At 43.4% G+C, this 17000-nt stretch overlaps 1 protein-coding gene across 1 annotated transcript; it reads right to left on the bottom strand.

The window, feature by feature from the left end:
• Positions 1-1441: 1441 nt before the first annotated feature.
• LOC103032598 (uncharacterized) lies at positions 1442-16091 on the bottom strand. The gene is made up of 3 exons (XM_049476904.1): positions 15516-16091; positions 4683-10219; positions 1442-1640 (listed from the first exon to the last, which is right to left on the bottom strand). Exons 1-3 carry the CDS (start codon positions 15914-15916, stop codon positions 1606-1608), a joined length of 5973 nt encoding a protein of 1990 aa, XP_049332861.1. The 5' UTR covers positions 15917-16091; the 3' UTR covers positions 1442-1605.
• Positions 16092-17000: the final 909 nt, after the last annotated feature.

Below are 17000 nucleotides of genomic sequence, written 5' to 3'. Positions count from 1 at the left end.
CTCTCCGCTAACCTCTCTTACTAATTCTGTCCTGGTAACTCAGCTAACTCAACGCTAATGTTATTATGTTAGCATGTTAGCTAGCTCTCCGATAACCTTAGTTCTCTCCTCAGTAATGTAGCTGGATAACTCACTACTAACGTTAGTTTGTTAGCCAGCTCACCGCTAATGTTAGCTAGCTGTCTGCAAACCTTAATTCTCTTCTGGTAACTTAGCTAACTCTCCGCTAATGTTATGTTAGCATGTTAGCTAGCTAGCTCCCTGGTAACCTTAGTTATCTCCTCAGTGATGTAGCTGGATAACTCGCTACTATTGTTAGTATGTTAGCTAGCTCTCTGTTAACCATAATTCTCTCCCGATAACTTAGATAACTCGCTGCTAATGTTACTATGTTAGCTACGTCTCCGCTAACCTAAATTCTCTACCGGTAACTTAGCTAACTCGCCGTTAATATTATGTTAGCATGTTAGCTATCTCTCCGATAACACTAGTTCTCTCCCCAGTAATGTAGCTGGATGACTCGCTGCTAATGTTAGCATGTTATCATGTTAGCTAGCTCTCCTCTAACCTTAATTCTCTCCTGGTAACTTAACTAACTTGCCACTAATGTTATGTTAGCATTTTAGCTACCTCTCCATTAAGCTTAGTTCTCTTTCTGGAAACGTTAGCTGACTCTTCGCTAAAGTTAGCATGTGCTTTTTTCCCACCGGCATTAAACACACTGTTTGAAAATGTATTTCCTACAGCAAATTTACAGAGAATTTAAGACAATTTAACGCCTTTTAAGACATTTTAAGATGTTTTTAAAACGTTTTAAGACATTTTAAAGATTTTTAAGGACCTGTGGGAACTCTGTGGTAGCTCTCAGACAGCAGGGTCGGTGACTCCAGATTTAAATATTTGGGTCGTATTAAAGTGGAATATATAGAAATACGCTATTAATTCAGATTTATACTGTGATGTTATTGAGGAAATATATATATATATATATTATAATTGGGCCACAGGGATTGGTTGAGGTGTACAGATCCCCTCAGACTGGAACACATGGAGGTTATGGACAGGAGAACCACTGCGTACGGGGAGGTGGGGGGGGGGTTTACGGAGGGCAGGAGTGGGCGGGGCTTGCCTCCTTCTGGCAGTGGAGCAGCAACATTAAGAAACCCAGCGGAGCTGGATCGAGCGGAGGTGGGGTGGAGTTGATACACAATGCTCTTGTCGGAGAAGGCCATTTTGTATGTATGTGTGTGAGTGAGTGTGTGTATGTGTGTGTGTGAGTGTGTGTGTGTGTACGTAATGATGAACTCGTGTGTGTGTGTGTGTACGTGAGGTTTGCGTGTTAACATGTTAATCTGCATATATGAATCGTGTAATATTTTTTTTAGTGCATGAACTGTATGTGTCAGTGTGTGTGTGTGTGTGTGTGTTTATGTAAATGTGTGTGTGTGATAAAGTGTGTGTGTTGTGGTAGTATCATGTGAGCGGCATATGGATATGAAGGCATTTAGCAGACAGCCAGGTCACAGTGTTGGAAGCTGGCCCTTAGTGGCAATGGATGACCCCTGACCCCGTGACCTTCGTGACCTTAGACTTCTGAGGGTCCAGCTATGACTTCTCCGCCTGGTTGAGCTCCTGCGACTCTGAAACACAGCGAGACGAAGAGTTAAGCACAGTTCCAACAAAGAGTTGCCATATAAAACGACTATTATAATTTATTTATAGCGCGTTCACACCTAAAAAAAACTCTGATTCTGAACCAGTTTCATTCTAGCTTATAAGAACCGGGGTGCTTTTTAGTGAACCAGCCCACGTTTTAACCAGTTTTAGTGGAAACATCAAAAATGTCACATCATACGTCATTTAATAGTAAACATACATAAAAAAAACATATCTCTACAGTATTTTATAAACAGCTCTAAAAAAATAGTGCACTTAAAAATGTTGAGTTTTTCTGATTTTACCAAATTGAAAACCTCTGGAATATAATCAAGAGGAAGATGGATGATCACAAACCATCAAACCACCAAACTGAACTGCTGAAGTTATCCAAAAGCAGTGTGTAAGACTGGTGGAGGAGAACATGATGCCAAGATGCATGAAAAAAAAAACTGTGATTAAAAACCAGGATTATTCCACCAAATATTGATTATTTCTGAACTCTTAAAACTTTATAAATATGAACTTGTTTTCTTTGCATTATTTGAGGTCTGAAAGCTCTGCATCTTGTTTGTTATTTTTTAAATAACATTAAAGTTTGTTTGATAATGTGAAAAATATCAGGATGACAAAAAATTCAAGAACAAAAGAAATCTGACAAATACTTTTTCAGACCACTAAATAAAAGGTGTTTGCTTTCTGGTCCCTTGAATAGAAAATAAAATGTTTTAAGAATGTCGCCTCTACACCCACATAGTGCATAAAGTACTTTTTGTTGGTATATTTTCTGTATTTTTATTTAAATAATCCCAAACCATGAATTACCATTTGTGTTTATCTGTCGAATTTATACAACTAAAAAACGTAACTATCTAAAACTTGTAAAAAAATAAATATCCTCAGTAAGATTGAGGCAAAAATTCCCAAATGAAAGAGAGCAGCTCCCTCTAGTGGTTCTCCTCCATCATCACCCACACAGCGTTTTAATGCAGAGGAATTAAGGGAGTAAAGGGAAAGAGAGACTGCAGGTTTTTATTCCGGACAAGCAGAAAATCATCAGATTATCTGAATTAGGATTAATTAACTGATTAAACAGTGGAGACGGATGATCTGCTAATTCTTTATAATCCTGTGCAACAGTCCCTTTTAGAAAATAACCTTTGACATAAGCAGTGACATCACAACCTTTATATACTGTTGTATTTTTAAGGGATTTAAGACACTGCTGAAGGTTCAGCACTTATTAATATAAATGGTCTCATATTGTCTCTTGTCTTTTAAGCTGTTGCTGTAAAATATCACACTGGGAACAGCAATGTTATTTTATTTACTATTCTGTTTGTTGTTGATGTAAAAGTTGGGTTTGTGCTGCTGTGTGTTCACGTGTGTGTAATAAGTGGAGGCATACATGCACGGTGCACCTGCATTACAAAGATAGCAATGAACGTCTGATTGGTGACTGTTGTCAGGGTTTTAAACAGTCAGTGGAGCACCTGTGTTTTCCATTGCCAACATAGCGATACTCAAGAAATGTACCTGAACACACCTTATTTCCAGACCACCACACCCATCAGTGTAGATATATTCAGAAGCACCATTGCTATTTAAATGACGCAGGCGCAACGCGTGAAAATAGACTGTTGGCGACGTGTTACATAGCAATAAACATCACAATGTGACTTGTGCATGACGTAAGATAGGGCCCCAAGAATCTTGTCCACAATTAGCATGAGCCTGTGATTATATTAACTGCATTTGATTTTCTATAACATCAAGCTGAGAAAAAGACTTGGAAATTTGTTATGTTGGTATAAGTTATGATAATATTAGTTAACAGAAGGATAAATATTATTGGTAAAAAACATAATACTAATAATAATCCTCAGTAAACTCGGCATCCACACAGAATTCTAATCAATTAATCTTTGGTCAAGTAATCGGCAACACTCAAAAATCTACAAAAATCTACAAAGCTATTAAACTGTTTTTTAAGAGAATTCAGTCAGAATTCAGTTTGATACATTCCACTGGTCTTTAAAACCATGTTCTTATATCATATCACATGTGCATATATCACATATATTTAATGTATGTTCATCATCCAAAAATAGCTGCATCCAGAAGGAATTGTGGGATTGTGATGCTGTTCAGAAGGAATATAACAGGATAATATTCAAACAGAAGTAGTGTGTAACACATGTGTAATGCTACAACACGGCTGACTCTCAGCATGTAGAGAGTTGTAGAGGTTCCTAATGCTCCTCCTGTGATAATCCATCCCATAATAACTCCAGTATTCCTGCAGGAACATTTTTGTCCGCACAATGCTGCCAACTTAAGTGCTTAATTTAAATAAAGCCCTATGATAAAAAAAAGTTTATTTAATAAGTAACAGCGTATTGTTGTGTACATTTGAGGGTGAATTTATTTCACTTATTCATATTGAATATAACTGAGTGCAACCTCCCCTGGAGAAACTATTAAAATAAACTACAAATGAACAGTTGCACCGAATTAAGGATTGAAGGGCATTACAAAAATTATATGTCTGTAAAATGTATGTCATTTATGTTTTTTTCTATTACTTAATTTAATTTCAGCAGTCTCAATATAGTCAAAGTTTGTTTCATTTATTCTCTTTAAAAAAACTGTTAAAATTTCAGATATTTTTCCAAAAAATAAATCGGACTACACAGGGCCCAAAGACCCATCTCTGATTATAGAAAATGTGTTTGATGCAATCAACACGCCACTTCTAGCGCATAATCTGCAGGAACTGTGTGATAATGGGATGGATTATCACAGGACTTCATTAGGAACCTCTACAACTTCATGAGCATGTTGGGATGTTAGCAAGCTCTACACTACTTCTGTTTTAAGTTGTAATCAGTTATTGTTCCTGGTAACTTCTGTGGTCCTTCTGACTAGCATTACAATCCCACTTAACTTCTAGGTGCAGGTATTTTTTGAGGTTTAATTTTAAAGATGATTGATTTTTAATGGTATTTTGTTGGAATATACTCTACCTGTTGGGACTGGCTGGTCGTCCTGTGTCTCCCCGGGCTCGTTGCTGTCTGTACATGGTGCACTGTTCTCTCTCTCCACCGTCTCGGTTGCATTTGGAAGCCCCTGGGTGGATGGAAGGGACTGTTCATCATCCCTTCCCAACTCTTCAGCTCTAGACACAAAGCTGACCCCATATAGTCCATCCCATGAGTCTGTGCTGCGGAGGCTAAGGCGTCTCATGCGTGAGACAGTGTCCACCTCCCTCATGCGGGCGAGTCTCTCCTCGGACCCATGTCCCGGCGGGGCAATAAAACGATCATGCAGGGCTTCGATTCGATGTGAGAGTCCACGGCCTCGTCTTCCTAAACTCGAGACTCCTTGCACCTCTCTGACAACCGGACTTACTTCAGCACTTCGAATTTGTCCCTTATCTGGAGTTTTAGGCTTGTCCCCGTCTGTGTCTCTATTCGAGGCAGCGCAACCTTGATCTTCACTTTGATCTTGCCTCTGCTTAAGGTCCTTTTGTTCTGCATCCACATCAGGACCTGTATCACTTGCATCCTTATGTCGCTTATCAACATCTAAATCCCAGTCCGAATCATCTGCACCCTGCCGATCAATCCCACACCCACGCCAACCACCTAGACCTCGCTTTTCCCCACTGGGTTGTTGTCTATCACCGTCTAAAACCCACCTGTCCCCATCTAAGTCCTCTCTCTCGGCATCGAGAGATCGCCTTTCTCTGGCCCAACCGTCCCCATTGTTCCACCAGTCTCCTTCCCAAGAACCCCTCTCACAATCTAAAGACAGCCTACGGTTTGGGTACGCTAATACAGACAAGGGTAGATGATCAGGGGGAAACTCTGGCAGTAGCCCTGGATCCACAACAGAATGAGTCCACATTGACGCCTTGTTCGATCTTAAAGTCACACTTGGTTCTTTTACAGACTCCAGGTTTTGCTCTTGCACTTCGGCATCTTTTGTTGCAGAGTCTCCTTCTTTGCATTTTTCAGAATCTGTCCCTGTCTGTTCTTCTGGACTATCATCAGCTCTAATTCTTTCAACAGGCAACTGACTTTCAACACCTTGCGTCAGCTGATCTTCCTGCTTTTCTACCGGTACGTCTGTTCCCTCACAAGTGACAAGGTTGACTTCTTTTCCTGTCTTGTCTGAATCATCGTCTGCTAACTGGCTGGCAGAAATGCCCTCTGCCCCCCTTTCAACTTTGCCCTTTTCATCTAAATTCTCAGCCGAACCCTGTTTGGACCCTTCCCCTGTAATGAGAGTAGCAATATGCTTCTCTGCTAATGACAGCTGCATTTGCCAGTCAGCAGGTACTTCAGGGTTTGCCTCTAAGCCTGCTTTATCTCCTATTGATTTGCACGTTGCAATACCACTCATCGCACTCCTGTTACCAACGAATGTACTACTCTGGCTTGTTACTCTCCTGAAGCCTGAGCTTCTCTCTTCCCTAAATAAAGAGACTGGCTCCTGTCTTGCCTGTTTTTCACTATTATCTAACGTTAAGGAGCAGCACGGCTGCTCTAAATCTACTGCAGATCCTCCAGGCATGGATACATGCTGTGGAGCGTCAGTGATCATGGCACTACCTGGTTTGGGTTTTACCGAAGCCCCTCTGCTGATGGCCCCACAGTCGCGGGTAATTTGGAGCGTTTGACAGATGTGCTCATAGTCTGGGGGGCTGGTCAGAGTGGAGGCGTCCTGCATGGGCTGCCGGTCTGCCCAAGGAACCTCGGCTCCCATGGATGCAGAGGAGGCTGTTAGAGCAAGCAAAGTTTCATCTTTTATTGAGGAATCCCTACCAATCATAAGGTCCAGCTTAACTGATCTACAGGCTTTGCGGTGAGTTATCTGGGACATTACTGTTTTGTAATCCCTGAAACCTGTTTCTGACGGAGGAGGCGCAGGACAAATCTCCTCCCTTAGCTGTTTGCTGAAGCTAACGCTCTTCCCAGTTGATGGTCGGGAAAAGGCACTCTTAACCTCCCTGTATTCCGGGTCGCTCCCTGGGACCAGGCTGGGCCTAAGCGTAGTCGCAGACATCACCAGGGGATCCGATGACAGCCTGGCTTTGATGCGGTCAGGGATTTGCATGGCGGAGCGGTTGGGGAGGTTATTGCTGGCAGTGCTGAGCTCCAGGATGTCTTTGTAGGCCTCATTAAGATTTTCTATGCACTGGTCCACAGTGGGACGTTTACTTGCTTGCTCTTGCAGTTCTTTATTAATGGATTCTAGCTCCTCAACGGCGTCCCATGACCTCCGGCTCACTGGCTTCAGCAGGTACTGCCCAAAGTTGTCTGGGTTGGCACCGGCAGCTGACTTTGAATCGTCAGCCTGGTCCAAAGGAGGTGACTTGGCTGGAGGCTGTGTTGGAGGTGGAGGTGGTGGTTGAGATGGTGGTTGGTTTGGCGGGGGAGGTGGAGGGTGTGGAGGAGGGTGTAGTGGAGGTCTGTGTGAACCTGTGCTCTTGAAGGTACCTGTCCTTGAAAAGGCGCTGTTGCTGGATGGTTTCAGACTTTTCTGACCTTTCATAGGATATCCATAAGGAGTGCCTGGGTCTGCTGCCCCAGGGGCTCCGGTAGCCCCTGTGGTACCTGTTGCCCCTGCGGCCCCTGCAGCCCCAGTAGCTCCCGTGGGCCCTATAGTTCCAGAAACTGCCGTAGTTCCTGGGGCTCCTGTGGCCCCTGCCGATCCAGCAGCTCCTGTAGCATTCGGAGCCCCTGCTCCATTTTCCGCAGTGGCCTCTGCTTCGGGGACAGCAGGCAGAGGTTGTGCTTCAATTTTATCAGGACCCGGATGCTGGGCACTCTTCGCAAGTTCAGGGCTAGTCTGGGTTTCCTGGTCACGATACTGGTCCCCTGGCCAAGCCCCAGAATACCGTCTCAGCTCATCATGGGGGTTTGGCTTAATTATCCTAGTGCGAGAGTTTCTCCTGCGATGAGCTCTTCTTGTGATGATGGTACTGGATGCGCTGCCGAGTGTGAGCGCTTGCAGTTCCAAGTCAGTGGAGGTGGTGGATGTGCTTTTGAGGCTTTGGTTCGGCAGGGAGCTAAGGGTGTTGCTGTTCTCACTTGAGGAACTTGGAGGAGGTGGAGGAGGAATTGGAGGTGAATCTGGTTCTTTCTCTTCATTGTTATTTTGATCCCTGGACTTTCCGCTAGATTGCGAAAGGGGGACAGACACTAAACAGAAAATAGTCTCACTTAATTTCTTTTTCACGCTCTTTTTCTCAGGCTCCTGGGCTGGCTCTGTCTTTGCTGTGGAAACACTCTCAGAGGAACCTTTGTCCTTGTCTTTCTTCTGTTTGTCAGTGGATTTTTCATTTTTTATCTGCTCGATAGTCAGATCTAATTTTGTCTGCTTGTCCAACTTTAACAGCTTGTCAGTTAATTTATCTGATTTTGTCAGTTTTTCCACTATTTTATCTGGTTTGATTTTGTCTGAAATTTTATCCACTTTTACTTGCTTGTCTGGCACTGTGTCTGCTTTACTAGGCTTGTCTAAAATCCTATCGGCTTTCAGTTGCTTGTCTGGAATTCTTTCTACTTTGACGTCCACTTTGATTTGCTTCTCAGTGTATCTTTCTGCTTTAACCTGGTCTGGAACTCGCTCTATTTTCGTCAGTTCTATCATTCTGTCCGTTTTAATTTGTTTGTCTGTAAATCTGTCTGGCTTGATTTCTGTTATTCTCTCAATTTTGACCTGGTCTACGACTGGTTTCACTGGGTCTGTGATTTTCTCTACTTTGGCCTGCTCTGCAGCTCTGTCCACTTTAACCTGTTCTGTTACCCTATCTACCTTGATTTGACCTTGATCTGGAACTCTATCTACCCTGACCAGCTGGTCTGCACTCCTGTCAACTTTGATGACTGGTTGCGAAGGCCTGGTCTGAAAAGTGGTGGGGAACTTGGAAAAGCTCTGGTCTGGTGCTACACTTTCACTGCCTTTGTTCAATCCCCTGTGCCACCGACTAGCATTCTCATGTTCGCTGGGAGCTGGTTTGTGGGCATCCGTGCTCGGCCCCTGGGCAGGGAGGAAGGCACTATCATGTGTGGATTGTCCTAAAGCTGCAGCGCAGGGAAGCTCTTTGTTGACGTGACGGATCTTGTCGGCGTCTGTGAGCGAGTTTCCACCGGGCCCCCCTGAGATGTGCCTGATGCGTGGGTCATCAAACGAGACGTACTGAATGTGCCCTGGCCGATTTGGTACAACGGGTCCTGGATGCACTGGCCTCCTAGGGACTACTGCCATACTCCTGTCTTCTCGTCGTTCTGACCACGACAATCCTGCTGTTCTGGAAAACCACTCACCCATCTCGGCACTTACTGGTTCTCGTTTCCACCGAACAAGGGCAGAGTCGGCGCGAAAAATCTGTCCACCCCTAGAAGGTGGAAATCTCCTGTAAGAGGGGGGTGGTATGTATCCAGGGGGCTCCATACCAGTCAGTTCCTGATAAAACAGGTCTGCCCTATATGCCTCTGGTCTCAGTAGCTCTGCACTCTGCGAGTAACAGATGGACCTGTCTCTAAGTAGTTCTGAGCTCTGAGAATAACAAAGCGATCTGTCCCTCAACAAGTCTGCGCTGTGAGAGTGAGTTATAAAGCGGTCTCTTAACAGGTCTGCACTTTGCGAGTGACTAATGAATCGATCTCGTAGTGGTTCGGCACTTTGAGAGTGGGTCAACATGCGGTCTCTCAGAGGCTCTGCAGTCTGCGAGAAGCAAATGGACCGGTCTCTCAAGGGTTCTGCACTCTGAGAATAGCATCCAGACCTGTCCCTCAATGGTTCAAAGTTCTGAGAGTAGCAAAGCGATCGGTCTCTGGGTTTGGACACCGGTTCAGAGGAGAGCGTTTCCCAGCTCCCTCTGTTTTGCTGGTGAGTCTCATAAGACGGGGGCTTTACTGGGCGACTGAATCGTGGCTTTGGCAAAAGTGCAACAGGACCCTGACCGTGAGGCTGACCACTCCACCGCTCTCCTATTGGCCAGTCACTGTGATAACGACCGTATGGCACAGAGCTGTTGTTTCTCTGAGAAGGGGCCTGGCTCGGACCCCCTGCTTGGGGAAGTTCTCTGTATTGTGGGTCTTCTGGAGAGAGAACTCGGGGCAGTGACTGAGATTTCATCCTGACCGTGGCAGGTACGTTGCCCTCTGCAGGTCGCAGGCGGTGCTGCTGCTCCTGAGACCAGCGCTCAGCCTCTCCGTCAGACAGCTGCCGACCGAGACCCACCGCAGGGCGCCACTCCTCTGTGCCCAGGCTCTGGCATTTCCTCTCCCCAGACACCCGAAGAGTCTCTGGGCCTGAGTCTATAGGCTCTCGTATCCATGACCCGTCCTCCCATCGCGCCAGTGGCCGTTCCGTCCTCAGGTCCTCAGCAGCCAGCACTGGGCCTCGCCACAGCCCACCGGACACGCGCAGCTCCCTCGGGTCCCCATAATCCAACAGGGCACTGAAGTCCTGCCCTCTCCTTCTCCAGTAGGCAATATCCCGTTCTTCTGTATGCTCAGAAAACGTGAGGCTGGGGGCATCGTAAAACCTGCACACAGAAATACAAAAATTATTCCTGACCTAGAGTAAACACTCAAAATATATACTGTCAAAAGATTTCTCAACTATTTGAACTTCTGCACTACCATCTTATCTTTCACACTTTAGTATTTTCCTACTCTTCAGGTAAGAAGTGGATTGTTCGATAGCTGATACATTGGGTGAATATGATAATAGTGGGTGCAGGTGAATTATGGGAGTTGTAGTGAGGGTCTGATAATAGTGAGTGCAGGTGAATTATGGGAGTTGTAGTTAGGGCTGATAATAGTGGGTGCAGGCGAATTATGGGAGTTGTAGTGAGGGCTGATAATAGTGGGTGCTGGTGAATTATGGGAGTTGTAGTGAGGATTGATTGATAGTGAGTGCAGGTGAATTATGGGAGTTGTAGTGAGGGCTGATAATATTGGGTGCAGGTGAATTATGGGAGTTGTAGTTAGGGCTGATAATAGTGGGTGCAGGTGAATTATGGGAGTTGTAGTGAGGGTCTGATAATAGTGAGTGCAGGTGAATTATGGGAGTTGTAGTGAGGGTCTGATAATAGTGGGTGCGGGTGAATTATGGGAGTTGTAGTGAGTGTCTGATAATAGTGAGTGCAGCTGAATTATGGGAGTTGTAGTGAGGGCTGATAATAGTGGGTGCAGGTGAATTATGGGAGTTGTAGTGAGTGTCTGATTATAGTGGGTGCAGGTGAATTATGGGAGTTGTAGTGAGGGTCTGATAATAGTGGGTGCAGGTGAATTATGGGAGTTGTAGTGAGGGCTGATAATAGTGGGTGCAGGTGAATTATGGGAGTTGTAGTGAGTGCTGATAATAGTGGGTGCAGGTGAATTATGGGAGTTGTAGTGAGTGCTGATAATAGTGAGTGCAGGTGAATTATGGGAGTTGTAGTGAGGGTGGATGATAGTGGGTGCAGGTAAATTGTGGAAGTTGTAGTGAGGGCTGATAGTGAACAGCAAATAGCAGAAAACAACTCTGTTGGAAATCACATCCACATACAATGCAAGAGACCCTACCCACATACCCACAGGTCTTTGGTTTATATAGGACATGACAAAAGTCATGGGACATGATTCAACATTTTAGTTTAAGTTCAGTGGTGTAGAATTGACCCTGGCAAACAATAAAGATAACTGTATAAATTTACAACTTTTCTGCTGAGCATGTGCCAATATAAGGACATACCGCAGCAGAAAGAAACAAACACTGCAGTTTTTTGATGCAGCCAAGGTTAAGCAATGCGTACACAGAACTAAAACACAAAAACTTAAATACATTAAACTCTGTAACAAATACTTTTTGTTTATGTTTTAATTAATTATTGAGTAATAAAAAATCCATTAAGACTGTTTACACTACAAAACTGTCAGGTCTAGATACTGATAAAAAAATAGTGTTCCCTAAATACTGTGAATATAAATAGTGAATATAGTAATTGTATTGCAGAGAAGTGGGCGGAGCTTCTGGTCATGGTGAACATAAGGCTTGTGTTGTTACAGTAGTAAAGTTGTAGTAAAGTGGTATTAGTGAATATAGTAACTCTGTATTTATAGAGAAGTGGGCGGAGCTTCTTCTGGTCATGGTGAACATAAGGCTTGTGTTGTGTACAGTAGTAAAGTTGTAGTAAAGTGGTATTAGTGAATATAGTAACTCTGTATTGTAGTAGAGAAGTGGGCGGAGCTTCTTCTGGTCATGGTGAACATAAGGCTTGTGTTGTGTACAGTAGTAAAGTTGTAGTAAAGTGGTATTAGTGAATATAGTAACTCTGTATTGTAGTAGAGAAGTGGGCGGAGCTTCTTCTGGTCATGGTGAACATAAGGCTTGTGTTGTGTACAGTAGTAAAGTTGTAGTAAAGTGGTATTAGTGAATATAGTAACTCTGTATTGTAGTAGAGAAGTGGGCGGAGCTTCTTCTGGACATGGTGAACATAAGGCTTGTGTTGCGTACAGTAGTAAAGTTGTAGTAAAGTGGTATTAGTGAATATAGTAACTCTGTATTGTAGTACAGAAGTGGGCGGAGCTTCTTCTGGTCATGGTAAGTGGTAATAGTGAGTATAGTGTAAGTGTGAGTAGAGAGGAGTGAAGCTCCTGCACTCAGTCAGAATCTGAAGGCTGCTGTCTCATAAGTCAGTGCAGTTGAAGCCTCTGTAGTGATTAAGATCTGTGTAAACCAATCACAGAGGCAGCAGTACGTCCAGACGTTGCCAGGTATTGACAGCTCACTGCTAGCTGTTAGAGTTTAGCTGTGTTAACATTAGCGCTTAGCATTTTTTCACTCGATAAAAAGTAATTTAAGAAGGCTGAGAGCCTCAGAGCGCTGTCTGACACTCTTACACGTGGCAGTGCAATCACTTCTTCACTCACTTCCTCATCTCATGTGGGTCTGTATGGTGATAAATTAGTGAAAAATGAAAAGAAAACACTATTGTGAAAAAAAATATGAATGCAATCCAAAATATGCACATTGATTTTCCTCACTAATGTGCAGAATTAGACCAGTCACAATAATTTCCTTTTTCGAATTATCGTACAATAAATTAACAATACCTCAATAATATATTTATTGTGTTTATTTGTATGTTTGTACACATATATAACAAAATAGTATTTTAGGCAGCAATAACAGACCATATACTCAATACACTGCAGTACTGGACTATATATTTCCAAAACTGTGATTAAAATTTAGTTTTCTTTAAAAGGGTATAATTTATTTTTTGTTATGATATTTTATTATCATTATGACATTAAATGGTCGCCCACGAAAAAAAATCCTATCGTGACAGACCTATGCAGAATGATGCAAAAATTAAATACAACATTACTATTACAATAAATTTCACGGCACTTGATCTCTTTATTGAAATATACACAATACACAAGAATGTACTTTTTCAAAACCAAACACTGAATTGAATTGAGTTGCATTTAAATTCAATGGGCTCAACTGCACTGTATTCCCCCCAGTGTGACTGTGCTGCAAATGTTCATAATGGAAATCACAATGCACAGGATTACAGTTCGTCTAGGAGCAGCATTTTGTGAATTTGTGCCAAAATGAAATGTAATCACTGTCCAATCAGAACCTACTACTGAAATTGGGGCGGGGCTGAGAAACCAGTCACAGCAAGTCACATAAAAAATTAACCAATATGATAGCACACAGTCATCTGTAACTGTGCCCGCCTTCATTTATATTTAGAATTAGAGTCTTTATTTCCTATTATATACTGTCACAAAATACATTTTCTCTGCTTTAAAGTACAGTTATAAGTGCTCACTTCTGACTGGTTTCTCAGCCCCGCCCCAATTTCAGTAGTGGGTTCTGATTGGACAGTGATTACATTTCATTTTGGCCTGAATTACACGCTGCTCCTAGACGAACTGTAATCCTGTATTTGCAGTGTCACACAGTGAAATACACTTTAGTTGAGCTGATTGCATTTTAAGTGCAATTCTGACATAAATGTAGATGATTATATATCGTTTTTTAATAAAGAGATCAAGTGCAGTGAAATGTAATGTAATGGCGGTTTTGCATTTTATTTTGGCACATATTAGTGCATGTGAACAGCATTCACATTTTTTTACAGTACAGTTTTTCACTAATTCCTCTACACAGGGCTCGAGCCCGCCCATCTGGAGTCAGTGGGTGCAAGGCGTGAACACCACCCAATCACAGCTTGGGGTAATTTAACATGGTTAATTCACGTTCCGGAGCACCCACAATTAAACACACAGAGACCAGGGGAAAACACACAACATGCCTCCAGAGATGCACCACCATGCCACCCCAGTGCCAAGCATCCAAAATGTTTCTAAAATGTGCTGAAAAAACACTAAAACTTTCTTCACACAGCAGGTAAAAGTGACCCAAATCTGACTTTCTGATCAAATCTGATGTTTATTTCAGGCTGTTCACACAGTCTTTTTAGTGTGACCTATATCTGACCTCACACATGCACTAAAGAGCAATACTTAACTTTAGGGGGCACTGTTTTAGCCGGTTCTGTTGCGGATCACACAGCTGGATTTAGGGCGTGTCGGTGTTTCTTTGGTATCGGGAGAATGCAAAAAATACGCCTTGCGCAGCTCGACAGTTCTGCAGTGTGTTTAATGAATCAGGGTGTATGAGGGCTGGGAGCACCTATAAGTATGGGCTCTGACTGTTGGCTGTTGTCAGGGTTTTAATCAGTCAGTGGCGCTCCTGTATTTTCCACCACCAAAATATGTAGAAACACGCCAAAAATTTACCTGAACACACCTCACCTCAATTCCAGAACACCACACCAAACCATCAGTGTAGATTTATCACTAAACTCTGATGCTATTTTAACAGTGCAGGAGCAAGGCGTGAAAATAGACTGTTGACGGGGTGAAAGATAGTAATGAGCATCATGACGCCCCTTGCGCAGGGTTTATGATAGGGCCCTAACATTCTTTAATTACAGTTAATTACAGTTTATTCCTGCTGTTCACACTGCCACACAAGCGACACCTGGATTTCAGACAATTTGACCTGCTGTGTGAACAGAGCCCTCGAGGATGAGGACAAGTGCATGCCTCCTCAGATACATGAAGTCAGACTCCGCCTCTTTTCTGCCTGCAATCAATGCAGCATCACAAGGAACCATCAAAACGCACTCAAAGGAAAGCACCAGATCTCCATTTTTTATTACATCTGCTAACAAACACCTGCACTGACCAGCATCACAATGGTAGTGATGAGGGTAGAGAGCACCACCTGTTAAAATTATTATTATATAAGTAGTGTCAATCACTTAAAAATGAATTAAAATCATGATTAATTTTTTTAATGCTGGAATTTCTCAGTTTTATTGTGAGGAGACAGTAATAAAAGTGTAATTTGAGAGAGAGACAGCGCGAGAGAGAGAAAGACAGTACGAGCGCCTAACCCTGCGTTTACACTGGAAAGCGACCAGCAGTGGTGTGTGTACAGTTTGAATGCTATGCATTTCTGAGCTCCTGCTTCCAGTTAGAGCTAAACTTCTTAGCGCAGGCTATGGACTAAATAAGTAGCGAGTTGCTAATAGCAACAGTGCTACAGCTACACTTTCTGGGTTACGTTACTTGATTATGTTAAATTTAAGCAAGTAGAGAAAGATCTGAACTGAACTGAACTTACTTATCTGCTCTCTTTGCCAGTGCTGTAAACCACTGTTTGCCAAATATTTTTTTAGGTTGCCAAATATTCTGTGCATCCCTGTGCTGCAGAATGAACTGGACCAGAGTTCAGGTTCTCTATGTTAGTACAGGTGAGTAACTTACCCACTGTCCGTGGCGAGTGAGTCCCCCAGTGGCTGCAGGTCCCCCAGGAACCCCACAGGAACCTCCAGCCTCCTCGGGATGCGCTCGTGTCCCTCGTTAACATTATTGTTGTTCTCGGGGAACGCTTTTACAGTCTGAGCCGGTCGGTACGCCCCCGTCCCCGTCCCCGCCCCCGTCCCTGTCCCCGCCTCCGTCCGGCCGTCCGCTCCGCCCTCCGCCGACCCGAACCCGTTCAGAGTCCCGCCGCTGCTGCCGGCGCCGGCCGGCCGGTTCTCCACGTTGTCACGACGACACTCGGTGTTGCGATTGTCGTAGGGAGCGGTTGAGGAGGACGAGGGGGCGGGGCCACTCCTGGGCAGTTTGTATCCATGAGAGATCAGCAGGTCCTCCACACTGTACATGGTGCGTGCTCGTGTTGGGGGAGGGGGAGGGGTTTGTGAAGGTATACCTGAAGGGGCGTGTCCGAAGAGAGTGAGTGTGTGTGTAAGAGTGTGTGTGGGGCAGAGTGTGTGTGTGTGTGTGTGGCCTAGGAGCAGTGCTGGTGAAGGCAGGAACACAGCTTTTCATCAGAGGCCATCACTGAGGAGAGAAAAAAGAGAAAAGAGAGAGAGAACAGAACGTTAATATTAAATAAAATCAAATAAAATATAATACTCACTAAATAATAAATATGAATCTAAATATATATCTCATTAAGAAACAGTCAGTGGCGCAAAAAAACCCACATTTTAGTTCATTTGTATCTAAAATAACCGTGTCCTTTATTCGTCCAATCAGGACTTTGCTTCTAGCAGTATCTAGGCAGATACAGCAAAGTGAGCTTCCTATTGGTTAGGACTTCACGAGCAGAACTGACAACCTAAGAGTTTAACAATCAGTATAATTAGGAACCGACAGAGGAATCAACCAATCATAAATCAGTATCAATACGTGGGACAAGACAAATATCTTTTAAAATTGCTGTTCTAAGATTTATGTAATTATTTATTCACCACAGAATATGACAGAGATAAATTAAGCATACTGCAGTTATCAATTGGTGATGCTTATTGATATCTTACACCCCATCCACAGTCTAAATTAGTCTCATTAAATAGTGTCATCTAAACACTGATGGGCGTGGTGTTCTGGAAATGAGGTGTGTTCAGGTACATTTCTGGAGTTTTATCTTGTTTATCTTGGTAACAGGAAACACAGGAGCTCCACTGACTGAACACAACCTAGACAGACGCCAACAGTCAGACGTTCATCGCTATCTCGGTAACACAGGCGCTGTGCCGTGCCGAGCGTGCACCCCCACTTATTACACACCCATGAACACACAGCAGTGTGTGAACTTAATAATCAGATCACCTCTGAGTTTACAGGCAATCATTAGATTTTTCTTTGTAAACAAACAATAAATTCCAGCCCTTTTTATCAGATTTACAGATTTCTAGACTTTACTCCAAACTAAGAGATTTGAGTTTGTTGTTTACATGACAT

Source organism: Astyanax mexicanus, chromosome 4 (assembly GCF_023375975.1).
Source record: "Astyanax mexicanus isolate ESR-SI-001 chromosome 4, AstMex3_surface, whole genome shotgun sequence".
NCBI classification, from domain to species: domain Eukaryota; kingdom Metazoa; phylum Chordata; class Actinopteri; order Characiformes; family Acestrorhamphidae; genus Astyanax; species Astyanax mexicanus.
The sequence above is the reverse complement of the archived record's forward strand: the minus strand, read 5'-3'. Positions and strand labels throughout refer to the sequence as shown.